The 25,217-nt window shown below is 52.3% G+C and overlaps 14 protein-coding genes and 1 pseudogene across 14 annotated transcripts; 5 read left to right on the plus strand and 10 right to left on the minus strand.

Moving 5' to 3' along the window:
- Positions 1-50: 50 nt before the first annotated feature.
- Positions 51-840, minus strand: LOC116162841 (histone H4). The gene has a single exon (XM_031476566.1). It carries the CDS (start codon positions 735-737, stop codon positions 426-428), a length of 312 nt encoding a protein of 103 aa, XP_031332426.1. The 5' UTR covers positions 738-840; the 3' UTR covers positions 51-425.
- On the plus strand, positions 750-7,709 carry LOC116163181 (annotated as a pseudogene).
- LOC116162830 (late histone H1-like) lies at positions 1,904-2,848 on the minus strand. Its single transcript, XM_031476555.1, has one exon. It carries the CDS (start codon positions 2,762-2,764, stop codon positions 1,979-1,981), a length of 786 nt encoding a protein of 261 aa, XP_031332415.1. The 5' UTR covers positions 2,765-2,848; the 3' UTR covers positions 1,904-1,978.
- On the minus strand, positions 4,882-5,393 carry LOC116162840 (histone H2B). Its single transcript, XM_031476564.1, has one exon. The coding sequence runs from the start codon at positions 5,310-5,312 to the stop codon at positions 4,941-4,943; it is 372 nt and encodes a 123-aa protein (XP_031332424.1). The 5' UTR covers positions 5,313-5,393; the 3' UTR covers positions 4,882-4,940.
- Positions 6,084-6,905, minus strand: LOC116162844 (histone H4). Its single transcript, XM_031476569.1, has one exon. The coding sequence runs from the start codon at positions 6,800-6,802 to the stop codon at positions 6,491-6,493; it is 312 nt and encodes a 103-aa protein (XP_031332429.1). The 5' UTR covers positions 6,803-6,905; the 3' UTR covers positions 6,084-6,490.
- A 256-nt stretch (positions 7,710-7,965) lies between the features above and the next one.
- LOC116162829 (late histone H1-like) lies at positions 7,966-8,910 on the minus strand. Its single transcript, XM_031476552.1, has one exon. The coding sequence runs from the start codon at positions 8,824-8,826 to the stop codon at positions 8,041-8,043; it is 786 nt and encodes a 261-aa protein (XP_031332412.1). The 5' UTR covers positions 8,827-8,910; the 3' UTR covers positions 7,966-8,040.
- Positions 8,911-11,287: 2,377 nt separating this feature from the next.
- On the minus strand, positions 11,288-11,800 carry LOC116162838 (histone H2B). The gene has a single exon (XM_031476562.1). It carries the CDS (start codon positions 11,712-11,714, stop codon positions 11,343-11,345), a length of 372 nt encoding a protein of 123 aa, XP_031332422.1. The 5' UTR covers positions 11,715-11,800; the 3' UTR covers positions 11,288-11,342.
- A 36-nt stretch (positions 11,801-11,836) lies between these two features.
- On the plus strand, positions 11,837-12,421 carry LOC116162833 (histone H2A-like). The gene has a single exon (XM_031476558.1). The coding sequence runs from the start codon at positions 12,001-12,003 to the stop codon at positions 12,373-12,375; it is 375 nt and encodes a 124-aa protein (XP_031332418.1). The 5' UTR covers positions 11,837-12,000; the 3' UTR covers positions 12,376-12,421.
- An 85-nt stretch (positions 12,422-12,506) lies between these two features.
- LOC116162843 (histone H4) lies at positions 12,507-13,296 on the minus strand. Its single transcript, XM_031476568.1, has one exon. It carries the CDS (start codon positions 13,191-13,193, stop codon positions 12,882-12,884), a length of 312 nt encoding a protein of 103 aa, XP_031332428.1. The 5' UTR covers positions 13,194-13,296; the 3' UTR covers positions 12,507-12,881.
- LOC116162831 (histone H3-like) lies at positions 13,206-13,974 on the plus strand. Its single transcript, XM_031476556.1, has one exon. It carries the CDS (start codon positions 13,238-13,240, stop codon positions 13,901-13,903), a length of 666 nt encoding a protein of 221 aa, XP_031332416.1. The 5' UTR covers positions 13,206-13,237; the 3' UTR covers positions 13,904-13,974.
- A 385-nt stretch (positions 13,975-14,359) lies between these two features.
- On the minus strand, positions 14,360-15,304 carry LOC116162828 (late histone H1-like). The gene has a single exon (XM_031476551.1). The coding sequence runs from the start codon at positions 15,218-15,220 to the stop codon at positions 14,435-14,437; it is 786 nt and encodes a 261-aa protein (XP_031332411.1). The 5' UTR covers positions 15,221-15,304; the 3' UTR covers positions 14,360-14,434.
- Positions 15,305-17,681: 2,377 nt separating this feature from the next.
- Positions 17,682-18,194, minus strand: LOC116162839 (histone H2B). The gene has a single exon (XM_031476563.1). It carries the CDS (start codon positions 18,106-18,108, stop codon positions 17,737-17,739), a length of 372 nt encoding a protein of 123 aa, XP_031332423.1. The 5' UTR covers positions 18,109-18,194; the 3' UTR covers positions 17,682-17,736.
- Positions 18,195-18,231: 37 nt separating this feature from the next.
- On the plus strand, positions 18,232-18,815 carry LOC116162835 (histone H2A-like). The gene has a single exon (XM_031476560.1). The coding sequence runs from the start codon at positions 18,395-18,397 to the stop codon at positions 18,767-18,769; it is 375 nt and encodes a 124-aa protein (XP_031332420.1). The 5' UTR covers positions 18,232-18,394; the 3' UTR covers positions 18,770-18,815.
- Positions 18,816-19,211: 396 nt separating this feature from the next.
- On the minus strand, positions 19,212-19,726 carry LOC116162842 (histone H4). The gene has a single exon (XM_031476567.1). The coding sequence runs from the start codon at positions 19,589-19,591 to the stop codon at positions 19,280-19,282; it is 312 nt and encodes a 103-aa protein (XP_031332427.1). The 5' UTR covers positions 19,592-19,726; the 3' UTR covers positions 19,212-19,279.
- A 4,726-nt stretch (positions 19,727-24,452) lies between these two features.
- Positions 24,453-25,027, plus strand: LOC116162832 (histone H3-like). Its single transcript, XM_031476557.1, has one exon. The coding sequence runs from the start codon at positions 24,453-24,455 to the stop codon at positions 24,960-24,962; it is 510 nt and encodes a 169-aa protein (XP_031332417.1). The 3' UTR covers positions 24,963-25,027.
- The last annotated feature ends 190 nt before the right edge of the window (positions 25,028-25,217 follow it).

Consider the following 25,217-nt stretch of genomic DNA (forward strand, 5'->3'; position numbering starts at 1 on the left):
CGATAAAAACATAAAATGTTATCTATAATCATCCGACTCTTTAATGGTGGCTTGTGTACGAGAGAGAGAGAACACGTTTTTGCTTATGTAACTCGCATCTGCGATTACCTATTTCGCCGGTTAACTTTTCTGTTTCTCGCGTTATCGTTTATTGAACAAACGAAATAAATATGGTAATTTCCGGTTTAATGGAATATACTGAATAGCGCAGCGTCTCAAATGGGGAGTTTGTCACCGACACTCGCCCTTATTAAACGTCGAGACTTATCTCTGACACGCCGAGGATTGGGGTCGCGAGATAAATTAATATTATTTCCGTTACGCCTCCTTCTCAAATTTTCTCATGTAAAATCTTTTGGTGGTTCTGAAAAGAACCGTTTTTTTTTTGCGAATGTCCCACCACGTCCGCTCTGGGATGGTCGAATTTAACCGCCGAAGCCGTATAGCGTGCGACCCTGTCTCTTCAACGCGTATACGACGTCCATTGCGGTGACGGTCTTCCGCTTGGCGTGCTCCGTGTAGGTGACCGCGTCGCGAATGACGTTCTCCAGGAAGACCTTGAGAACTCCTCGCGTCTCTTCGTAAATCAGACCGGAGATGCGCTTGACCCCTCCTCGTCGAGCCAGACGTCGGATGGCGGGTTTCGTTATTCCCTGAATGTTATCGCGGAGCACCTTGCGATGACGTTTTGCGCCTCCCTTGCCGAGACCTTTACCACCCTTGCCGCGTCCGGTCATTATTGAATATTGCGATTATCGATTGAAAGGCAAATATATTGAAAATGTATAGGGCGATATGTCGTCCTCCCTACACGAATGCGAAGCGATCACTACCCGCCCCGCAGCCGCGACGATTGCTTTTATGCTCTAAAAGTCGGCCCGTCCCCTCGAACTTTGCGTTCGCCAATCGCGATGCGTGGCGCGGTCATAAAATGCCGAGCGAAAATCGCTTCACCCGTCAGTGCACTAGCCGCCTTTCGTTAGTCGCGTCGCACTACTTTCCTTCATTCGCCGTTTCTGTACTATTATTATCGGCCATGGCCAGAACAAAGCAGACCGCTCGCAAGTCCACCGGCGGCAAGGCGCCCCGTAAGCAGTTGGCGACCAAGGCCGCCCGCAAAAGCGCTCCCGCCACGGGCGGCGTCAAGAAGCCCCATAGGTACCGTCCCGGTACGGTGGCGCTACGCGAAATTCGCCGTTATCAGAAGAGCACCGAGTTGCTCATTCGCAAGCTCCCCTTCCAGAGATTGGTGCGCGAGATCGCCCAGGACTTCAAAACCGACCTTCGTTTCCAGAGTTCCGCGGTGATGGCGTTACAGGAGGCGAGCGAGGCGTACTTGGTGGGTCTTTTCGAAGACACCAACCTTTGCGCCATTCACGCGAAACGAGTCACCATCATGCCCAAGGACATCCAACTGGCGAGACGCATTCGCGGCGAACGCGCCTAAATAGGAGGAAAGGTCTTCCCGGACGATATTTCAGAAAACAAAAAAAAAAACGGTTCTTTTAAGAACCACCGACTTGATGCGATAAGAAAAAAGAGAACCTACTCGTATACTTGCATCCCCTGATCCGCATGTTGACTTTTCCTTATTCCGTTAGGAGGGACAGCCGTCTCGTTTGGCGTGGTAACTAAATCCCCCGCGCCGTTTTTTTTTTCGACGGTCCGAGCCGATTGCGATTATCGCTCCCGTGAAACGATCTACGTGTGGAGGAGTAGACACCGTGTCGGTGATATTTCGAGAACATTAATACTTATCCCGTTCAATATCTAAACTCACTCTCTCGCCCCCTGTTCGGTTTGTACCCACACCTAACCCAACCTAACCTCACCTCTCCGAACTGATGGCGCGAATTGTTCGTTAGTTAGTTTAGCCCTAGAACGGTACTTTCTTTCGTGTAAATGTCTTATTGTGGCCCTGAAAAGGGCCATTTATTTATGTTCGAGAGAAGAGGGATGTCGTCTCCTCGCCGCGAAATTATTTCTTCTTGGGCGAGCCGGTCGCCGGTTTCTTCGTCTGCTTCGCCTTCTTCGGTTTGGGGGCCTTCGGCTTTTTCGTGGGCACCTTCGTCGTCTTTTTCGCCTTCGAGGGAGATTTCGGCTTCGACGGAGAGGAGGCCGCCGCCTGCGTTTCCGGAGCGGAAGACGCCGACGCGCCGGCCCTCTTCTTCGCGGCCGCCGCCTTTGCCACCTTCCTCTGGGGAGATGCGGTCGCCGGCGCCTTCTTTTTCTTCGGGGACGACTTCGACGACTGTTTCTTTACCGACGCCGCGGGGGACGCCTTCTTCGCGGGAGAGGCGGCCTTCTGGCGTCGCGTGGAGGCCGCCGCCGCCGCGACCTTCTTCTTCTTTCCCTTTGCCGCCGAACCGCCGGAAGAGGGAGATGCCGCGTCGGCCGCCAACTTGAAGGATCCCGACGCGCCTTTGCCCTTCGTCTGGATTAGGGCGCCGGAGGCGACCGCTCCCTTGATGTACTTCTTAATGAACGGCGCCATCTTTTCGGCGTCGATCTTGTACGTCGTCACGAGGTACTTCTTGATCGCCTGAAGCGAGGATCCGCCGCGCTCCTTGAGACTCTTGATCGCCCCGTTGACCATGTCGGCCGTCGGAGGATGGGACGGCTTAGAGCGGGCGCCCCCCTTTGTTCCCTTCTTCTGCTGCTGCGAGGAGCTCGCGAGAGCCTTCTTGGCGGCGGCGGGAGGAGAGGCTCCCCCGCCGCCGGTAGACGCTTCGGACGTCTGATTCGCGACCGCCGTGTCTGCCATGATTACGCTCGTCGGGGTTGATAAGATCGTGAAATGTTATAATAGATGATAAAACGTCGCCGAGGATACCGCGCCGAGTTAGAACGTGCGTTTGTATGAGAGCCGCGTTCGAATCTCGGTAACCCCCTCGAAGCGCTCGGACCGCTTACGGAATTCCCGCGAACCGCGGCGCGCGGTCTGTCTTCTCCTTCAACGGTTCTCTTGCTCGAGATGCTTCCGTTTCGACGACCGCGACGCCGTACCGACCGCCGTTTCGACGTCCGCCCGCCGCGTCGCACCTGCCGAAGGACCGATCTCTCGACCCCTCGATTCGCGACGCGCTGCCGGGCGGCCCGCGCCTCCGGCGCGCGCCTTAAGCGACGAAGGCGGCGAGTCGAAAAAGCGCCGACCTACCTTCGCCGAGTCGTCGAGACGCCGGCGAAAACCGGGCGTCCTAGAAGTACGCTTCCCTCCGACGCCCAGATCTATCTAGACGAAACGACGAAGGTCCCGTAGGTCCCTCGTCGTAATCGCACCGCTCGCCGACGTTCGCACTGCACGGTGGCGCGACGATGCGCCTCCCGTAACAACTTCGCGTAAAGGTAGTCTTCCCGATATTCCACGTCGTCGAAGAAACGAAAATGGTACGGCACGCGGGACGACCTTCGGCCGCCGTAATCGGACGAGGAAGAAAATTCGCGATCTCTCATTCCGACGATATTAACTAACGGATACCCGCGTTGCCGAAACGAACACATCCCGACGCTTCAATCGGAAAGTGCGGATCGCCAATTTTCCTCCCGATTAACGACACGTCCTTGCAATCGGAGACGCGAACGTTGGCGCCCGCCCGGCCTTGGGTCCACGTTATCGCGTAGATGTGCAATTCTGCAAGTCTCTCATTTTTCTCAGATAAGAAAGCGTATCGTAAGCGTGTCGCGAAAGCGATTGCTCTCAACTTCCGGGTCCGATTTCCTAATGGACGTTATTAAATATGATAAATAAAACTCAATTCGAACAAAGATATTATCGGCGCCCATCTTTCAACACGGAAAGGCGCACAGCTAGGTGTCGCGACTTCGCGAGTCGTATTAATCACCATTGACGAGAGCGAGAGGTAGATGTAAGCGGAAGCGCGATGCCGACTCTGCAGCAGCTTTTGAATTATACAACCTCCGGAAATGAAATTGATATTTCCGTTTGCTTGCGGCTCCTCTATATAATATGTGAAACAAACGGCGAGCAAAAAACGATAAAATCCATCTCTGCACTTTCTCTACGTTCTGTGGATTACCGAAGGAAAATAGCGCCGCAAAAGCATTAGGAGGGCTTTCCGTTTCGTACAATTTGCGATGAACGGGTCACTCGATCTGGCAACGCCGAACTTAAAAATGTTCCCCTCGTTTATTATTTCGCAAATTTCGCGACAACAAACGAAAATTGATTTAATCGGTTGTTAGGCAATCGCCACCCCTTTCCTCCGCTCGAAGGGTCCACTAGGCAGAACGCTACCGCGCCGCCGATTCGGAGGTTGTTATGCACGGCTCGGATGATTAAAAAAAAAAGTAATGGAATGCCGATTACAAATAACACGCATTGTCGTAAAAGTGCATATCCAACGACGGTAACTTAGGTATATATAATTGCTTCAGAAAATTCGTATTCGATTACCGATTATAAATGTAATCCATTACTTTGGCATTTTAATCACCGATACCTTTATTTTTAAACTTACGCCCCACACGCGCGCATAATGTACGGTTAACCGTTCTTTGACCATCAATGATATTAAAACGGTATTATCGATAAGGCCGGATCTTCCGTAAGCGTTTAAACATCCGTATTGGGTAACCGGCGGCCGTACAAAGTCAAAATTGAAATTACGTACAAGATAAACAAACCGCAGGTCTACCTAGTTAGAGACGGGAAAATTCGGAGCTAGCTAGCACCTCATCAACTAATGGAACAAAAACCATAGGAGCATTTCCGGTTACCCGCTGTTCCGATTAGTAAAAATGTAAACAACCTAAATTACTACTATGCGATCAAAAATGAGTTGCCGACATACCCCCAAAAATATATACCTATAGTTCTTAAACTCGCACCAAAATTCTTTATTTCCTCTCGTGAAAATGGAGTCGTGGTTCTGAAAAGAACCGTTTTTTTTTTTTTTCCAGCAAACGACAAAGGCGGCCTCTTACTTGGAGCTCGTGTACTTGGTCACCGCCTTGGTGCCTTCGCTGACAGCGTGCTTGGCGAGCTCGCCGGGCAATAGGAGTCTGACGGCGGTCTGAATTTCCCGACTCGTTATCGTCGAACGCTTGTTGTAATGCGCGAGACGGGAGGCCTCCGCCGCGATACGCTCGAAAATATCGTTGACGAAGCTGTTCATGATGCTCATCGCCTTACTGCTGATACCGGTATCGGGATGCACCTGCTTCAGGACCTTGTAGATGTAGATGGCGTAGCTCTCCTTCCTCCTTCGCTTTTTCTTCTTATCGGACTTCGAAATGTTCTTCTGGGCCTTTCCCGCCTTCTTGGCGGCCTTTCCGCTAGTTTTCGGTGGCATATTTTGCAAATTGCGCGATGTAAAAGAGTTAAAATTTCAACCGTACCCCACCGGCGCTAGGCGAAAACTGATCGATGCGATGATACCGCTTACCTACTTAACGGCTTCGCGCACTACTCTAAAGCACGCCCCGCTCATCCCATTGGACGATAAAATTGCCTACATAAGCGCTCGCGGCACAATTTACGCCGGCAGTTCACATCGACGATCGCAAGCGAGCGTTACTCGATACGTTGACATATTCACTCGCGTAATCTATTTCGTTTTTACTTGATAACATTTCACAATGTCCGGTCGCGGCAAGGGCGGTAAAGTTAAGGGAAAGGCGAAGTCTAGATCGAGCAGGGCGGGACTTCAATTCCCCGTCGGGAGAATTCACAGACTGCTGAGGAAGGGAAACTACGCGGAGCGAGTCGGTGCCGGCGCTCCCGTCTACCTCGCCGCCGTCATGGAGTACCTGGCCGCCGAAGTTCTCGAATGCCTGCAAACGCCGCTAAGAGAATAACAAAAAGACGCGAATATCTTTTTTTTTCATATCCGCGCCATCTGCAACTCGCGTCAGAAACGACGCAGAGATTAAACAGCTCCTCTCGGGCGTCCACCAGCGCCAGCGTGGCGTTCTCCCGAACATCAGGCCGTCCTCGTGCACAGAAGACGGAAAAAAAGGCGTAAGAAGTTCGACGACCCCGTAAAAATCAATCGGCCCTTCTCAGGGCCACCACTTTGAATTCAAAATGGGAACAAAAAGAAATGCGATAAAAACATAAAATGTTATCTATAATCATCCGACTCTTTAATGGTGGCTTGTGTACGAGAGAGAGAGAACACGTTTTTGCTTATGTAACTCGCATCTGCGATTACCTATTTCGCCGGTTAACTTTTCTGTTTCTCGCGTTATCGTTTATTGAACAAACGAAATAAATATGGTAATTTCCGGTTTAATGGAATATACTGAATAGCGCAGCGTCTCAAATGGGGAGTTTGTCACCGACACTCGCCCTTATTAAACGTCGAGACTTATCTCTGACACGCCGAGGATTGGGGTCGCGAGATAAATTAATATTATTTCCGTTACGCCTCCTTCTCAAATTTTCTCATGTAAAATCTTTTGGTGGTTCTGAAAAGAACCGTTTTTTTTTTGCGAATGTCCCACCACGTCCGCTCTGGGATGGTCGAATTTAACCGCCGAAGCCGTATAGCGTGCGACCCTGTCTCTTCAACGCGTATACGACGTCCATTGCGGTGACGGTCTTCCGCTTGGCGTGCTCCGTGTAGGTGACCGCGTCGCGAATGACGTTCTCCAGGAAGACCTTGAGAACTCCTCGCGTCTCTTCGTAAATCAGACCGGAGATGCGCTTGACCCCTCCTCGTCGAGCCAGACGTCGGATGGCGGGTTTCGTTATTCCCTGAATGTTATCGCGGAGCACCTTGCGATGACGTTTTGCGCCTCCCTTGCCGAGACCTTTACCACCCTTGCCGCGTCCGGTCATTATTGAATATTGCGATTATCGATTGAAAGGCAAATATATTGAAAATGTATAGGGCGATATGTCGTCCTCCCTACACGAATGCGAAGCGATCACTACCCGCCCCGCAGCCGCGACGATTGCTTTTATGCTCTAAAAGTCGGCCCGTCCCCTCGAACTTTGCGTTCGCCAATCGCGATGCGTGGCGCGGTCATAAAATGCCGAGCGAAAATCGCTTCACCCGTCAGTGCACTAGCCGCCTTTCGTTAGTCGCGTCGCACTACTTTCCTTCATTCGCCGTTTCTGTACTATTATTATCGGCCATGGCCAGAACAAAGCAGACCGCTCGCAAGTCCACCGGCGGCAAGGCGCCCCGTAAGCAGTTGGCGACCAAGGCCGCCCGCAAAAGCGCTCCCGCCACGGGCGGCGTCAAGAAGCCCCATAGGTACCGTCCCGGTACGGTGGCGCTACGCGAAATTCGCCGTTATCAGAAGAGCACCGAGTTGCTCATTCGCAAGCTCCCCTTCCAGAGATTGGTGCGCGAGATCGCCCAGGACTTCAAAACCGACCTTCGTTTCCAGAGTTCCGCGGTGATGGCGTTACAGGAGGCGAGCGAGGCGTACTTGGTGGGTCTTTTCGAAGACACCAACCTTTGCGCCATTCACGCGAAACGAGTCACCATCATGCCCAAGGACATCCAACTGGCGAGACGCATTCGCGGCGAACGCGCCTAAATAGGAGGAAAGGTCTTCCCGGACGATATTTCAGAAAACAAAAAAAAAAACGGTTCTTTTAAGAACCACCGACTTGATGCGATAAGAAAAAAGAGAACCTACTCGTATACTTGCATCCCCTGATCCGCATGTTGACTTTTCCTTATTCCGTTAGGAGGGACAGCCGTCTCGTTTGGCGTGGTAACTAAATCCCCCGCGCCGTTTTTTTTTCGACGGTCCGAGCCGATTGCGATTATCGCTCCCGTGAAACGATCTACGTGTAGGAGTAGACACCGTGTCGGTGATATTTCGAGAACATTAATACTTATCCCGTTCAATATCTAAACTCACTCTCTCGCCCCCTGTTCGGTTTGTACCCACACCTAACCCAACCTAACCTCACCTCTCCGAACTGATGGCGCGAATTGTTCGTTAGTTAGTTTAGCCCTAGAACGGTACTTTCTTTCGTGTAAATGTCTTATTGTGGCCCTGAAAAGGGCCATTTATTTATGTTCGAGAGAAGAGGGATGTCGTCTCCTCGCCGCGAAATTATTTCTTCTTGGGCGAGCCGGTCGCCGGTTTCTTCGTCTGCTTCGCCTTCTTCGGTTTGGGGGCCTTCGGCTTTTTCGTGGGCACCTTCGTCGTCTTTTTCGCCTTCGAGGGAGATTTCGGCTTCGACGGAGAGGAGGCCGCCGCCTGCGTTTCCGGAGCGGAAGACGCCGACGCGCCGGCCCTCTTCTTCGCGGCCGCCGCCTTTGCCACCTTCCTCTGGGGAGATGCGGTCGCCGGCGCCTTCTTTTTCTTCGGGGACGACTTCGACGACTGTTTCTTTACCGACGCCGCGGGGGACGCCTTCTTCGCGGGAGAGGCGGCCTTCTGGCGTCGCGTGGAGGCCGCCGCCGCCGCGACCTTCTTCTTCTTTCCCTTTGCCGCCGAACCGCCGGAAGAGGGAGATGCCGCGTCGGCCGCCAACTTGAAGGATCCCGACGCGCCTTTGCCCTTCGTCTGGATTAGGGCGCCGGAGGCGACCGCTCCCTTGATGTACTTCTTAATGAACGGCGCCATCTTTTCGGCGTCGATCTTGTACGTCGTCACGAGGTACTTCTTGATCGCCTGAAGCGACGATCCGCCGCGCTCCTTGAGACTCTTGATCGCCCCGTTGACCATGTCGGCCGTCGGAGGATGGGACGGCTTAGAGCGGGCGCCCCCCTTTGTTCCCTTCTTCTGCTGCTGCGAGGAGCTCGCGAGAGCCTTCTTGGCGGCGGCGGGAGGAGAGGCTCCCCCGCCGCCGGTAGACGCTTCGGACGTCTGATTCGCGACCGCCGTGTCTGCCATGATTACGCTCGTCGGGGTTGATAAGATCGTGAAATGTTATAATAGATGATAAAACGTCGCCGAGGATACCGCGCCGAGTTAGAACGTGCGTTTGTATGAGAGCCGCGTTCGAATCTCGGTAACCCCCTCGAAGCGCTCGGACCGCTTACGGAATTCCCGCGAACCGCGGCGCGCGGTCTGTCTTCTCCTTCAACGGTTCTCTTGCTCGAGATGCTTCCGTTTCGACGACCGCGACGCCGTACCGACCGCCGTTTCGACGTCCGCCCGCCGCGTCGCACCTGCCGAAGGACCGATCTCTCGACCCCTCGATTCGCGACGCGCTGCCGGGCGGCCCGCGCCTCCGGCGCGCGCCTTAAGCGACGAAGGCGGCGAGTCGAAAAAGCGCCGACCTACCTTCGCCGAGTCGTCGAGACGCCGGCGAAAACCGGGCGTCCTAGAAGTACGCTTCCCTCCGACGCCCAGATCTATCTAGACGAAACGACGAAGGTCCCGTAGGTCCCTCGTCGTAATCGCACCGCTCGCCGACGTTCGCACTGCACGGTGGCGCGACGATGCGCCTCCCGTAACAACTTCGCGTAAAGGTAGTCTTCCCGATATTCCACGTCGTCGAAGAAACGAAAATGGTACGGCACGCGGGACGACCTTCGGCCGCCGTAATCGGACGAGGAAGAAAATTCGCGATCTCTCATTCCGACGATATTAACTAACGGATACCCGCGTTGCCGAAACGAACACATCCCGACGCTTCAATTTGCCTTCTCCGATTTAGGACGGTCGAGCGGTGACAGTCAAATCGGCCACTTACCCAGAAATTAGATGGTAGCATTAAGGTTCGGATGTCTTAAAGGCGATAAGCCGAAGCGCCACCTTTTCGTATCGCCTCCGGATTGATAAACCCGCTTATTGCGAATCGGAAAGTGCGGATCGCCAATTTTCCTCCCGATTAACGACACGTCCTTGCAATCGGAGACGCGAACGTTGGCGCCCGCCCGGCCTTGGGTCCACGTTATCGCGTAGATGTGCAATTCTGCAAGTCTCTCATTTTTCTCAGATAAGAAAGCGTATCGTAAGCGTGTCGCGAAAGCGATTGCTCTCAACTTCCGGGTCCGATTTCCTAATGGACGTTATTAAATATGATAAATAAAACTCAATTCGAACAAAGATATTATCGGCGCCCATCTTTCAACACGGAAAGGCGCACAGCTAGGTGTCGCGACTTCGCGAGTCGTATTAATCACCATTGACGAGAGCGAGAGGTAGATGTAAGCGGAAGCGCGATGCCGACTCTGCAGCAGCTTTTGAATTATACAACCTCCGGAAATGAAATTGATATTTCCGTTTGCTTGCGGCTCCTCTATATAATATGTGAAACAAACGGCGAGCAAAAAACGATAAAATCCATCTCTGCACTTTCTCTACGTTCTGTGGATTACCGAAGGAAAATAGCGCCGCAAAAGCATTAGGAGGGCTTTCCGTTTCGTACAATTTGCGATGAACGGGTCACTCGATCTGGCAACGCCGAACTTAAAAATGTTCCCCTCGTTTATTATTTCGCAAATTTCGCGACAACAAACGAAAATTGATTTAATCGGTTGTTAGGCAATCGCCACCCCTTTCCTCCGCTCGAAGGGTCCACTAGGCAGAACGCTACTGCGCCGCCGATTCGGAGGTTGTTATGCACGGCTCGGATGATTAAAAAAAAAAGTAATGGAATGCCGATTACAAATAACACGCATTGTCGTAAAAGTGCATATCCAACGACGGTAACTTAGGTACAGTCGTAATCAGGAGTCTGTGGCCCTGCGTCATTGATTTGTGAATCAATTTCAGACACGCTTTTTTATCGATTTCGCACACTTGATAGCTGGTTACAGTGTTTTAACGTATGTCTGCATATGTCCAAAATTGATTCACAAATCAATGACGCAGGGCCGCAGACTCCTGATTTCAAGTGTATATATAATTGCTTCAGAAAATTTGTATTCGATTACCGATTATAAATGTAATCCATTACTTTGGCATTTTAATCACCGATACCTTTATTTTTAAACTTACGCCCCACACGCGCGCATAATGTACGGTTAACCGTTCTTTGACCATCAATGATATTAAAACGGTATTATCGATAAGGCCGGATCTTCCGTAAGCGTTTAAACATCCGTATTGGGTAACCGGCGGCCGTACAAAGTCAAAATTGAAATTACGTACAAGATAAACAAACCGCAGGTCTACCTAGTTAGAGACGGGAAAATTCGGAGCTAGCTAGCACCTCATCAACTAATGGAACAAAAACCATAGGAGCATTTCCGGTTACCCGCTGTTCCGATTAGTAAAAATGTAAACAACCTAAATTACTACTATGCGATCAAAAATGAGTTGCCGACATACCCCCAAAAATATATACCTATAGTTCTTAAACTCGCACCAAAATTCTTTATTTCCTCTCGTGAAAATGGAGTCGTGGTTCTGAAAAGAACCGTTTTTTTTTTGTTCCAGCAAACGACAAAGGCGGCCTCTTACTTGGAGCTCGTGTACTTGGTCACCGCCTTGGTGCCTTCGCTGACAGCGTGCTTGGCGAGCTCGCCGGGCAATAGGAGTCTGACGGCGGTCTGAATTTCCCGACTCGTTATCGTCGAACGCTTGTTGTAATGCGCGAGACGGGAGGCCTCCGCCGCGATACGCTCGAAAATATCGTTGACGAAGCTGTTCATGATGCTCATCGCCTTACTGCTGATACCGGTATCGGGATGCACCTGCTTCAGGACCTTGTAGATGTAGATGGCGTAGCTCTCCTTCCTCCTTCGCTTTTTCTTCTTATCGGACTTCGAAATGTTCTTCTGGGCCTTTCCCGCCTTCTTGGCGGCCTTTCCGCTAGTTTTCGGTGGCATATTTTGCAAATTGCGCGATGTAAAAGAGTTAAAATTTCAACCGTACCCCACCGGCGCTAGGCGAAAACTGATCGATGCGAAGATACCGCTTACCTACTTAACGGCTTCGCGCAGTACTCTAAAGCACGCCCCGCTCATCCCATTGGACGATAAAATTGCCTACATAAGCGCTCGCGGCACAATTTACGCCGGCAGTTCACATCGACGATCGCAAGCGAGCGTTACTCGATACGTTGACATATTCACTCGCGTAATCTATTTCGTTTTTACTTGATAACATTTCACAATGTCCGGTCGCGGCAAGGGCGGTAAAGTTAAGGGAAAGGCGAAGTCTAGATCGAGCAGGGCGGGACTTCAATTCCCCGTCGGGAGAATTCACAGACTGCTGAGGAAGGGAAACTACGCGGAGCGAGTCGGTGCCGGCGCTCCCGTCTACCTCGCCGCCGTCATGGAGTTCCTGGCCGCCGAAGTTCTCGAATTGGCCGGCAACGCCGCTAGAGATAACAAAAAGACGCGTATCATACCGCGCCATCTGCAACTCGCGATCAGAAACGACGAGGAATTAAACAAGCTCCTCTCGGGCGTCACCATCGCCCAGGGTGGCGTTCTCCCGAACATTCAGGCCGTCCTCTTGCCAAAGAAGACGGAAAAAAAGGCGTAAGAAGTTCGACGACCCCGTAAAAATCAATCGGCCCTTCTCAGGGCCACCACTTTGAATTCAAAATAGGAACAAAAAGAAATGCGATAAAAACATAAAATGTTATCTATAATCATCCGACTCTTTAATGGTGGCTTGTGTACGAGAGAGAGAGAACACGTTTTTGCTTATGTAACTCGCATCTGCGATTACCTATTTCGCCGGTTAACTTTTCTGTTTCTCGCGTTATCGTTTATTGAACAAACGAAATAAATATGGTAATTTCCGGTTTAATGGAATATACTGAATAGCGCAGCGTCTCAAATGGGGAGTTTGTCACCGACACTCGCCCTTATTAAACGTCGAGACTTATCTCTGACACGCCGAGGATTGGGGTCGCGAGATAAATTAATATTATTTCCGTTACGCCTCCTTCTCAAATTTTCTCATGTAAAATCTTTTGGTGGTTCTGAAAAGAACCGTTTTTTTTTTGCGAATGTCCCACCACGTCCGCTCTGGGATGGTCGAATTTAACCGCCGAAGCCGTATAGCGTGCGACCCTGTCTCTTCAACGCGTATACGACGTCCATTGCGGTGACGGTCTTCCGCTTGGCGTGCTCCGTGTAGGTGACCGCGTCGCGAATGACGTTCTCCAGGAAGACCTTGAGAACTCCTCGCGTCTCTTCGTAAATCAGACCGGAGATGCGCTTGACCCCTCCTCGTCGAGCCAGACGTCGGATGGCGGGTTTCGTTATTCCCTGAATGTTATCGCGGAGCACCTTGCGATGACGTTTTGCGCCTCCCTTGCCGAGACCTTTACCACCCTTGCCGCGTCCGGTCATTATTGAATATTGCGATTATCGATTGAAAGGCAAATATATTGAAAATGTATAGGGCGATATGTCGTCCTCCCTACACGAATGCGAAGCGATCACTACCCGCCCCGCAGCCGCGACGATTGCTTTTATGCTCTAAAAGTCGGCCCGTCCCCTCGAACTTTGCGTTCGCCAATCGCGATGCGTGGCGCGGTCATAAAATGCCGAGCGAAAATCGCTTCACCCGTCAGTGCACTAGCCGCCTTTCGTTAGTCGCGTCGCACTACTTTCCTTCATTCGCCGTTTCTGTACTATTATTATCGGCCATGGCCAGAACAAAGCAGACCGCTCGCAAGTCCACCGGCGGCAAGGCGCCCCGTAAGCAGTTGGCGACCAAGGCCGCCCGCAAAAGCGCTCCCGCCACGGGCGGCGTCAAGAAGCCCCATAGGTACCGTCCCGGTACGGTGGCGCTACGCGAAATTCGCCGTTATCAGAAGAGCACCGAGTTGCTCATTCGCAAGCTCCCCTTCCAGAGATTGGTGCGCGAGATCGCCCAGGACTTCAAAACCGACCTTCGTTTCCAGAGTTCCGCGGTGATGGCGTTACAGGAGGCGAGCGAGGCGTACTTGGTGGGTCTTTTCGAAGACACCAACCTTTGCGCCATTCACGCGAAACGAGTCACCATCATGCCCAAGGACATCCAACTGGCGAGACGCATTCGCGGCGAACGCGCCTAAATAGGAGGAAAGGTCTTCCCGGACGATATTTCAGAAAACAAAAAAAAAAACGGTTCTTTTAAGAACCACCGACTTGATGCGATAAGAAAAAAGAGAACCTACTCGTATACTTGCATCCCCTGATCCGCATGTTGACTTTTCCTTATTCCGTTAGGAGGGACAGCCGTCTCGTTTGGCGTGGTAACTAAATCCCCCGCGCCGTTTTTTTTTTCGACGGTCCGAGCCGATTGCGATTATCGCTCCCGTGAAACGATCTACGTGTGGAGGAGTAGACACCGTGTCGGTGATATTTCGAGAACATTAATACTTATCCCGTTCAATATCTAAACTCACTCTCTCACCCCCTGTTCGGTTTGTACCCACACCTAACCCAACCTAACCTCACCTCTCCGAACTGATCGCGCGAATTGTTCGTTAGTTAGTTTAGCCCTAGAACGGTACTTTCTTTCGTGTAAATGTCTTATTGTGGCCCTGAAAAGGGCCATTTATTTATGTTCGAGAGAAGAGGGATGTCGTCTCCTCGCCGCGAAATTATTTCTTCTTGGGCGAGCCGGTCGCCGGTTTCTTCGTCTGCTTCGCCTTCTTCGGTTTGGGGGCCTTCGGCTTTTTCGTGGGCACCTTCGTCGTCTTTTTCGCCTTCGAGGGAGATTTCGGCTTCGACGGAGAGGAGGCCGCCGCCTGCGTTTCCGGAGCGGAAGACGCCGACGCGCCGGCCCTCTTCTTCGCGGCCGCCGCCTTTGCCACCTTCCTCTGGGGAGATGCGGTCGCCGGCGCCTTCTTTTTCTTCGGGGACGACTTCGACGACTGTTTCTTTACCGACGCCGCGGGGGACGCCTTCTTCGCGGGAGAGGCGGCCTTCTGGCGTCGCGTGGAGGCCGCCGCCGCCGCGACCTTCTTCTTCTTTCCCTTTGCCGCCGAACCGCCGGAAGAGGGAGATGCCGCGTCGGCCGCCAACTTGAAGGATCCCGACGCGCCTTTGCCCTTCGTCTGGATTAGGGCGCCGGAGGCGACCGCTCCCTTGATGTACTTCTTAATGAACGGCGCCATCTTTTCGGCGTCGATCTTGTACGTCGTCACGAGGTACTTCTTGATCGCCTGAAGCGACGATCCGCCGCGCTCCTTGAGACTCTTGATCGCCCCGTTGACCATGTCGGCCGTCGGAGGATGGGACGGCTTAGAGCGGGCGCCCCCCTTTGTTCCCTTCTTCTGCTGCTGCGAGGAGCTCGCGAGAGCCTTCTTGGCGGCGGCGGGAGGAGAGGCTCCCCCGCCGCCGGTAGACGCTTCGGACGTCTGATTCGCGACCGCCGTGTCTGCCATGATTACGCTCGTCGGGGTTGATAAGATCGTGAAATGTTATAATAGATGATAAAACGTCGCCGAGGATACCGCGCCGAGTTAGAACGTGCGTTTGTATGAGAGCCGCGTTCGAATCTCGGTAACCCCCTCGAAGCGCTCGGACCGCTTACGGAATTCCCGCGAACCGCGGCGCGCGGTCTGTCTTCTCCTTCAACGGTTCTCTTGCTCGAGATGCTTCCGTTTCGACGACCGCGACGCCGTACCGACCGCCGTTTCGACGTCCGCCCGCCGCGTCGCACCTGCCGAAGGACCGATCTCTCGACCCCTCGATTCGCGACGCGCTGCCGGGCGGCCCGCGCCTCCGGCGCGCGCCTTAAGCGACGAAGGCGGCGAGTCGAAAAAGCGCCGACCTACCTTCGCCGAGTCGTCGAGACGCCGGCGAAAACCGGGCGTCCTAGAAGTACGCTTCCCTCCGACGCCCAGATCTATCTAGACGAAACGACGAAGGTCCCGTAGGTCCCTCGTCGTAATCGCACCGCTCGCCGACGTTCGCACTGCACGGTGGCGCGACGATGCGCCTCCCGTAACAACTTCGCGTAAAGGTAGTCTTCCCGATATTCCACGTCGTCGAAGAAACGAAAATGGTACGGCACGCGGGACGACCTTCGGCCGCCGTAATCGGACGAGGAAGAAAATTCGCGATCTCTCATTCCGACGATATTAACTAACGGATACCCGCGTTGCCGAAACGAACACATCCCGACGCTTCAATTTGCCTTCTCCGATTTAGGACGGTCGAGCGGTGACAGTCAAATCGGCCACTTACCCAGAAATTAGATGGTAGCATTAAGGTTCGGATGTCTTAAAGGCGATAAGCCGAAGCGCCACCTTTTCGTATCGCCTCCGGATTGATAAACCCGCTTATTGCGAATCGGAAAGTGCGGATCGCCAATTTTCCTCCCGATTAACGACACGTCCTTGCAATCGGAGACGCGAACGTTGGCGCCCGCCCGGCCTTGGGTCCACGTTATCGCGTAGATGTGCAATTCTGCAAGTCTCTCATTTTTCTCAGATAAGAAAGCGTATCGTAAGCGTGTCGCGAAAGCGATTGCTCTCAACTTCCGGGTCCGATTTCCTAATGGACGTTATTAAATATGATAAATAAAACTCAATTCGAACAAAGATATTATCGGCGCCCATCTTTCAACACGGAAAGGCGCACAGCTAGGTGTCGCGACTTCGCGAGTCGTATTAATCACCATTGACGAGAGCGAGAGGTAGATGTAAGCGGAAGCGCGATGCCGACTCTGCAGCAGCTTTTGAATTATACAACCTCCGGAAATGAAATTGATATTTCCGTTTGCTTGCGGCTCCTCTCTATAATATGTGAAACAAACGGCGAGCAAAAAACGATAAAATCCATCTCTGCACTTTCTCTACGTTCTGTGGATTACCGAAGGAAAATAGCGCCGCAAAAGCATTAGGAGGGCTTTCCGTTTCGTACAATTTGCGATGAACGGGTCACTCGATCTGCCAACGCCGAACTTAAAAATGTTCCCCTCGTTTATTATTTCGCAAATTTCGCGACAACAAACGAAAATTGATTTAATCGGTTGTTAGGCAATCGCCCCCCCTTTCCTCCGCTCGAAGGGTCCACTAGGCAGAACGCTACTGCGCCGCCGATTCGGAGGTTGTTATGCACGGCTCGGATGATTAAAAAAAAAAGTAATGGAATGCCGATTACAAATAACACGCATTGTCGTAAAAGTGCATATCCAACGACGGTAACTTAGGTACAGTCGTAATCAGGAGTCTGTGGCCCTGCGTCATTGATTTGTGAATCAATTTCAGACACGCTTTTTTATCGATTTCGCACACTTGATAGCTGGTTACAGTGTTTTAACGTATGTCTGCATATGTCCAAAATTGATTCACAAATCAATGACGCAGGGCCGCAGACTCCTGATTTCAAGTGTATATATAATTGCTTCAGAAAATTTGTATTCGATTACCGATTATAAATGTAATCCATTACTTTGGCATTTTAATCACCGATACCTTTATTTTTAAACTTACGCCCCACACGCGCGCATAATGTACGGTTAACCGTTCTTTGACCATCAATGATATTAAAACGGTATTATCGATAAGGCCGGATCTTCCGTAAGCGTTTAAACATCCGTATTGGGTAACCGGCGGCCGTACAAAGTCAAAATTGAAATTACGTACAAGATAAACAAACCGCAGGTCTACCTAGTTAGAGACGGGAAAATTCGGAGCTAGCTAGCACCTCATCAACTAATGGAACAAAAACCATAGGAGCATTTCCGGTTACCCGCTGTTCCGATTAGTAAAAATGTAAACAACCTAAATTACTACTATGCGATCAAAAATGAGTTGCCGACATACCCCCAAAAATATATACCTATAGTTCTTAAACTCGCACCAAAATTCTTTATTTCCTCTCGTGAAAATGGAGTCGTGGTTCTGAAAAGAACCGTTTTTTTTTTGTTCCAGCAAACGACAAAGGCGGCCTCTTACTTGGAGCTCGTGTACTTGGTCACCGCCTTGGTGCCTTCGCTGACAGCGTGCTTGGCGAGCTCGCCGGGCAATAGGAGTCTGACGGCGGTCTGAATTTCCCGACTCGTTATCGTCGAACGCTTGTTGTAATGCGCGAGACGGGAGGCCTCCGCCGCGATACGCTCGAAAATATCGTTGACGAAGCTGTTCATGATGCTCATCGCCTTACTGCTGATACCGGTATCGGGATGCACCTGCTTCAGGACCTTGTAGATGTAGATGGCGTAGCTCTCCTTCCTCCTTCGCTTTTTCTTCTTATCGGACTTCGAAATGTTCTTCTGGGCCTTTCCCGCCTTCTTGGCGGCCTTTCCGCTAGTTTTCGGTGGCATATTTTGCAAATTGCGCGATGTAAAAGAGTTAAAATTTCAACCGTACCCCACCGGCGCTAGGCGAAAACTGATCGATGCGAAGATACCGCTTACCTACTTAACGGCTTCGCGCAGTACTCTAAAGCACGCCCCGCTCATCCCATTGGACGATAAAATTGCCTACATAAGCGCTCGCGGCACAATTTACGCCGGCAGTTCACATCGACGATCGCAAGCGAGCGTTACTCGATACGTTGACATATTCACTCGCGTAATCTATTTCGTTTTTACTTGATAACATTTCACAATGTCCGGTCGCGGCAAGGGCGGTAAAGTTAAGGGAAAGGCGAAGTCTAGATCGAGCAGGGCGGGACTTCAATTCCCCGTCGGGAGAATTCACAGACTGCTGAGGAAGGGAAACTACGCGGAGCGAGTCGGTGCCGGCGCTCCCGTCTACCTCGCCGCCGTCATGGAGTTCCTGGCCGCCGAAGTTCTCGAATTGGCCGGCAACGCCGCTAGAGATAACAAAAAGACGCGTATCATACCGCGCCATCTGCAACTCGCGATCAGAAACGACGAGGAATTAAACAAGCTCCTCTCGGGCGTCACCATCGCCCAGGGTGGCGTTCTCCCGAACATTCAGGCCGTCCTCTTGCCAAAGAAGACGGAAAAAAAGGCGTAAGAAGTTCGACGACCCCGTAAAAATCAATCGGCCCTTCTCAGGGCCACCACTTTGAATTCAAAATAGGAACAAAAAGAAATGCGATAAAAACATAAAATGTTATCTATAATCATCCGACTCTTTAATGGTGGCTTGTGTACGAGAGAGAGAGAGAACACGTTTTTGCTTATGTAACTCGCATCTGCGATTACCTATTTCGCCGGTTAACTTTTCTGTTTCTCGCGTTATCGTTTATTGAACAAACGAAATAAATATGGTAATTTCCGGTTTAATGGAATATACTGAATAGCGCAGCGTCTCAAATGGGGAGTTTGTCACCGACACTCGCCCTTATTAAACGTCGAGACTTATCTCTGACACGCCGAGGATTGGGGTCGCGAGATAAATTAATATTATTTCCGTTACGCCTCCTTCTCAAATTTTCTCATGTAAAATCTTTTGGTGGTTCTGAAAAGAACCGTTTTTTTTTTTTGCGAATGTCCCACCACGTCCGCTCTGGGATGGTCGAATTTAACCGCCGAAGCCGTATAGCGTGCGACCCTGTCTCTTCAACGCGTATACGACGTCCATTGCGGTGACGGTCTTCCGCTTGGCGTGCTCCGTGTAGGTGACCGCGTCGCGAATGACGTTCTCCAGGAAGACCTTGAGAACTCCTCGCGTCTCTTCGTAAATCAGACCGGAGATGCGCTTGACCCCTCCTCGTCGAGCCAGACGTCGGATGGCGGGTTTCGTTATTCCCTGAATGTTATCGCGGAGCACCTTGCGATGACGTTTTGCGCCTCCCTTGCCGAGACCTTTACCACCCTTGCCGCGTCCGGTCATTATTGAATATTGCGATTATCGATTGAAAGGCAAATATATTGAAAATGTATAGGGCGATATGTCGTCCTCCCTACACGAATGCGAAGCGATCACTACCCGCCCCGCAGCCGCGACGATTGCTTTTATGCTCTAAAAGTCGGCCCGTCCCCTCGAACTTTGCGTTCGCCAATCGCGATGCGTGGCGCGGTCATAAAATGCCGAGCGAAAATCGCTTCCCCCCCCCCCCCCCGAGAGTTCTCTGCAGACACCGGTCGTGTAACCATCACCAGCGCTCTTCAGAGTCCAACGTCAAGAGTAAGCAGCCGAAACCAGTCGTGCCGTTCCGATACCACTCGGAGCGGATCGCCACTTCAGGAAGCAGCCCGCTCTCAACCGCAAGCAGAAGAGAGAAAGACGTCAGCGGATAAGGTGCTCTTCTCAGAGCAGTGCCCAACAGGGCAACCGTCGCGAACAACTCTCCGACGCCAGCAGCCACCATGAACAGCAACAACCCGTACCGCACCAACGCGACGATACCAGCATCCACCATGAAACCAGCATCCACCACGCCATCAACACCCACCGCGCCACGAGCCTCCACCATACCACCAGCATCCACCTCACCGCCAACACCTACCACGCTAGCAGCCGCGCCACTTCCGGACGAGGACAATGCCGTCGCGATGGATCTGGCGGAAATACCACCACCACCACCACCTGCTACCCCCGCGATCAAGCGGAGCAAACGACAAAAAGAAACCCACCGCACGGAATCCGAGTCAAACCCCTCGGAAACGGACTGCGCTGGACCGGCAAGCTACGCAGGTGCCGCAAGCGCCAAAAACGCCAACACCCGCCGTACCGACCCCGCGCCGTCAACCCACGCACCTACCAACACAACAACCAGCACCGCCACCAACCAACCAAGAATACCACCAGTCTTCATTCCTAGCCTGGACAACTTCGTGGCCCATGCGAGAGGACTGGAAGCAATTGCCGGTAAGCCAGTAAACATCCGAGCTGCAGGCAAGGGCGCCAGAATCCACGCGGAAAGCGCCAACCAATTTCGCATGGTTCAAGACTACCTACGTCGGAACGCGATCGAGTTCCACACGTTCACCCTTTCCACCGAACGTGAGATCAAGGTGGCGATAAAGGGACTCGCTTCCTGCCTCAGCCCCGAAGAAATCGCCGAAGAGTTGAAGAGCCGAGGTTTCCAGCCCTCGTACGTGAGGAAGCTTCAGGCAAGCGGTCGCGAAGACAGCAACGTGTTCCTTGCCACCATCAAGAACCTGCCCGGCGCCAGTGCAATATACAGCATAACCAACATGCTGTACTGTTACGGCGTCAAAATTGAAGCCTTCAGACCCCAGAGGGAAATCCCGCAGTGCTTCGCGTGTCAGCGTTTCGGGCACTCAAGCGTTAACTGCGGGTACTCGCCCCGATGCGTCCGCTGTGCAAGACCGCACAAAGCCGCAGACTGCCCCAAGCCGCGGGAAGACAAGCCTACCTGTGCCAACTGCACCGGGGAACATCCGGCCAACTACAGAGGGTGTCCAGCATACGCCGCCGAGCTGAACAAAAAACAGCGTGTACACGAACGAACGCACGTCCCTCTACTTGCAACCCCCGCAACGAGCTTTCGGCCCCAACCACCGGCTCCGACAAGTGACACCGCATCCTCCTCTGAAGACGAAAGATGGGAGAAGGCCACCACTCGCAAGAAGAGGAGAAACGCCACCAGGAAGCATAACGGTGTCAAACCACAGGACACAGTCTTACAACTAAACGAAACCGTCACCGGGGAAACCGCAAGACCCGCCACTGCAACCGCACGAGAACACATCCGCAAACCAGCGGCAAAACCGGTACGGTCCCGAAACCAAAAACACCAACCGTAACTTTCCCTGCGGGAACACATCAACGAACCGACAGTCCGGCACCCGCCTCCAGTTTCGCCAGAGAGCAGCCGGCCCAGACCATCAAGCTCCTCGGGTACGAGGTCCACACCGACCTGATACAGTTATGGGTAACGAAGCTACTACAAGCATACGTAGCGGACGAACTATCCATCTCGCTAATACTATATAGCTATTACCGACATTTGCCGCCCGTGTCATGGATAACGTCACCAACACCCGACAAAAATCACCATCCTGCAGTGGAACGTCAACGGCGTCAGAGACAAGAAAATCGTCCTCCAACATATCCTGTCTGACAACAATGTGGACGTAGCCATGATTGGCGAAACCCACCTCGCCAGCCACACGATGTTCAGTATGCCAAACTACACGGTATACAGAACAGACCGGCCGTTGACAAATGGAGCTCCAGCAAGAGGCGGTACGGCGATAATGGTACACAAGCGAGTGGTGCATCAAACCGTGAACCTTCCTAACAACAACATGGAAGCCACGGGGGTGGAAGTTAAAATCGGGGGCGTACCTTCCAATATCGTCGCAGTATACAGAAGCCCCAGGGTTCCGCTCAGGATGGAAGACATCGACGACATCCTGTCACTAAAAGACCCCACAATAATGGCAGGCGATCTGAACGCCAAACACCCGCACTGGGGCTCCAGATCCACCAACCCAGCCGGCAACACACTCCAACTGCACTCGCAACAAAGAACGTTCGAAGTAGTGGGCCCGAACAACCCCACGCACATCCCCTACAACCCTGACCACGAACCCGACATAATAGACGTCACGGTGCTACAAGCCCTACCGTTTCCATACGAAATCTAAGCAATATACAGTGGAGCCTCCGACCATCTGCCAATCATCATGACGGTACACGCAAACCCGGCGAGTGCAGCACGAATCAATAAGAAAACCACGACGAACTGGAAAAAGTACAACGAACAGCTCCAGCGTACCATCACCACAGGCAACCCCACGATTAGAAACCCAGAAGAGCTAGAAGAAGGCGTGCGAACGCTGACGGAGGCTCTTCAAACAGCGCTCAATGACAACACAAAAACGAAGCCGTTCAAACAAGGCAAAAGAACGCCGCAATACCTGAGAAACGAGATCAGGGAGAAAAGACGCCTGGTAAGGCTCTGGCAAATTACCAGGGACCCTGCTGTCAAACGCCAAGTGAACGCCAAACAGGCCGCCTTAAAGGAGGCACTTCGGCGGCACAACAATGAAGAGTGGGCAGCTCACATCGACAGAACCCTAGAAAAAACAGGCCACGTCTTTAAAATCGGCAAAGTTCTCACAAAGAAAAAAGCACCCGCCTACCCCCTGAAGACTCCCGACGGGGACAAATACGACGCCGCTGAAAAAGCAGAAGTCTTCGCCTCAACGCTACAACAGGTGTTTACACCATACCCAGCCGTCGACGAGGAACACAACCGTCAAGTAGAGGATGAAATGCGACAGATACTAGAGATCCCAGACCCGAACGAGCTAAACTACATGTCCCCCAAAGAAATTAAGCGGATAATCTTACAACAACACCCCAGACGGGCTCCAGGGCATGACCAAATCTCGTACCGCGCTCTTCAAAACATAACGAGGACGGCGCTGGCCTACCTCACAAGAATATATAACGCCATCCTGTACCTCAAACACTTTCCGGAGTCGTGGAAGGAGTCCGTTATAATCATGCTGCCGAAACCCGGGAAAAACCTGACCAATCCCAGCAGCTACAGGCCAATATCACTTCTTCCCACCATGGCCAAAATCTTCGAGAGAGCCTTGCTGGCGAGACTACTCCCGAGGATCACGATGCGCGACGAGCAGTTCGGATTCAGACCCGGACATTCAACCACGCTACAAATTATAAAACTGATAGACCAAGTCGTCGAGGCCGCCAACAGGGGAAAAACTTCTGTCGCCCTTTCGCTGGACAACGAAAGGGCTTTCGACAAAGTGTGGAAGGTGAGTTTGCTGGTCAAACTACACCGAACGCAGGAAATACCACCGGCAACCATCCAACTGCTGCACAGCTACCTCGACGGCAGAACATTCAGAGTGAGAGTGCAGGACCACCTCTCACAAAGGAAAACTGCAGACGCTGGCGTCCCGCAGGGAGGATGTTTATCCCCCATCCTCTTTAACACATTCATAAACGATGCGCCCAAGCCACCTAACGTGAACTACGCACTCTACGCCGACGACCTCCTGATATACGGCAACCACAGGGGACGGGAGGTGGCCATCCGGAAGATACAGGCGGCGATCAGGGAATTGCTTCTGTGGACCGACCGCTGGCGGCTCAAATTTAATCCACAGAAGACCCAAGCCATCATATTCGGAAATCGCCCTCACAACCGGCTACCAAAGATCAGGATCTCCGGCCACGACGTAGACTGGCAGCCACACATCACGTATCTTGGCGTAACCCTGGACAGGCGGCTAACGTTTAACAAACATGTGGAAACCACCATCAACAAGAGCCACAACGCCAGAATGGCCCTGTACCCGCTGCTGGCAGCAGAAGCGTTACCGCTGAACACCAAAATCATGCTGTATAAAAGTTACATAAGGCCGATCCTAACGTACGCATCCGCTGGCTGGATGACGTACGTATCGGACACGAACGTAAGGAAACTAGAAACGGCGCAGACAAAGGCCCAGCGCACTATAGTCAAAGCACCCTGGTTCGTGCGGAACGAGACGCTAAGGGCGGACCTGGCCATCTCCACCTTGAGAGACCACGTGAGACAGCTGGCGGAAAAAAACGTACAGCGACATTGACAATTCCGACGTAGACCACATCCAAGCAGTCGCCCCTATAGCCGGCACTCAACAAATCATCAAAAAGCGGCCCAGGAGCATCCTGAATTAACGAAAAGAATGTGAAGAATTAATCAGCTGCAACAGCCAAAGCCAATAACAGGCTCACGCTGAAATCAGGGTGACAACCCAGCCCGATGCACCGACGCTTCCCCCGTCAGTGCACTAGCCGCCTTTCGTTAGTCGCGTCGCACTACTTTCCTTCATTCGCCGTTTCTGTACTATTATTATCGGCCATGGCCAGAACAAAGCAGACCGCTCGCAAGTCCACCGGCGGCAAGGCGCCCCGTAAGCAGTTGGCGACCAAGGCCGCCCGCAAAAGCGCTACCGCCACGGGCGGCGTCAAGAAGCCCCATAGGTACCGTCCCGGTACGGTGGCGCTACGCGAAATTCGCCGTTATCAGAAGAGCACCGAGTTGCTCATTCGCAAGCTCCCCTTCCAGAGATTGGTGCGCGAGATCGCCCAGGACTTCAAAACCGACCTTCGTTTCCAGAGTTCCGCGGTGATGGCGTTACAGGAGGCGAGCGAGGCGTACTTGGTGGGTCTTTTCGAAGACAACAACCTTTGCGCCATTCACGCGAAACGAGTCACCATCATGCCCAAGGACATCCAACTGGCGAGACGCATTCGCGGCGAGCGCGCCTAAATAGGAGGAAAGGTCTTCCCGGACGATATTTCAGAAAACAAAAAAAACGGTTCTTTTAAGAACCACCGACTTGATGCGATAAGAAAAAAGAGAACCTACTCGTATACTTGCATCCCCTGATCCGCATGTTGACTTTTGATTTTCCTTATTCCGTTAGGAGGGGCAGCCGTCTCGTTTGGCGTGGTAACTAAATCCCCCGCGCCGTTTTTTTTTCGACGGTCCGAGCCGATTGCGATTATCGCTCCCGTGAAACGA

Source organism: Photinus pyralis, unplaced genomic scaffold, assembly GCF_008802855.1.
Source record: "Photinus pyralis isolate 1611_PpyrPB1 unplaced genomic scaffold, Ppyr1.3 Ppyr1.4_LG2, whole genome shotgun sequence".
Classification (NCBI taxonomy): domain Eukaryota; kingdom Metazoa; phylum Arthropoda; class Insecta; order Coleoptera; family Lampyridae; genus Photinus; species Photinus pyralis.

Bases quoted from the DNA above. Each gene is read 5' to 3' on its own strand.
- LOC116162838 (XM_031476562.1), bottom strand. From the start codon at position 11,714: ATGCCACCGAAAACTAGCGGAAAGGCCGCCAAGAAGGCGGGAAAGGCC.
- LOC116162844 (XM_031476569.1), bottom strand. From the start codon at position 6,802: ATGACCGGACGCGGCAAGGGTGGTAAAGGTCTCGGCAAGGGAGGCGCA.
- LOC116162835 (XM_031476560.1), top strand. From the start codon at position 18,395: ATGTCCGGTCGCGGCAAGGGCGGTAAAGTTAAGGGAAAGGCGAAGTCT.
- LOC116162840 (XM_031476564.1), bottom strand. From the start codon at position 5,312: ATGCCACCGAAAACTAGCGGAAAGGCCGCCAAGAAGGCGGGAAAGGCC.
- LOC116162828 (XM_031476551.1), bottom strand. From the start codon at position 15,220: ATGGCAGACACGGCGGTCGCGAATCAGACGTCCGAAGCGTCTACCGGC.
- LOC116162831 (XM_031476556.1), top strand. From the start codon at position 13,238: ATGTATAGGGCGATATGTCGTCCTCCCTACACGAATGCGAAGCGATCA.
- LOC116162842 (XM_031476567.1), bottom strand. From the start codon at position 19,591: ATGACCGGACGCGGCAAGGGTGGTAAAGGTCTCGGCAAGGGAGGCGCA.
- LOC116162839 (XM_031476563.1), bottom strand. From the start codon at position 18,108: ATGCCACCGAAAACTAGCGGAAAGGCCGCCAAGAAGGCGGGAAAGGCC.
- LOC116162829 (XM_031476552.1), bottom strand. From the start codon at position 8,826: ATGGCAGACACGGCGGTCGCGAATCAGACGTCCGAAGCGTCTACCGGC.
- LOC116162843 (XM_031476568.1), bottom strand. From the start codon at position 13,193: ATGACCGGACGCGGCAAGGGTGGTAAAGGTCTCGGCAAGGGAGGCGCA.
- LOC116162841 (XM_031476566.1), bottom strand. From the start codon at position 737: ATGACCGGACGCGGCAAGGGTGGTAAAGGTCTCGGCAAGGGAGGCGCA.
- LOC116162830 (XM_031476555.1), bottom strand. From the start codon at position 2,764: ATGGCAGACACGGCGGTCGCGAATCAGACGTCCGAAGCGTCTACCGGC.
- LOC116162832 (XM_031476557.1), top strand. From the start codon at position 24,453: ATGCACCGACGCTTCCCCCGTCAGTGCACTAGCCGCCTTTCGTTAGTC.
- LOC116162833 (XM_031476558.1), top strand. From the start codon at position 12,001: ATGTCCGGTCGCGGCAAGGGCGGTAAAGTTAAGGGAAAGGCGAAGTCT.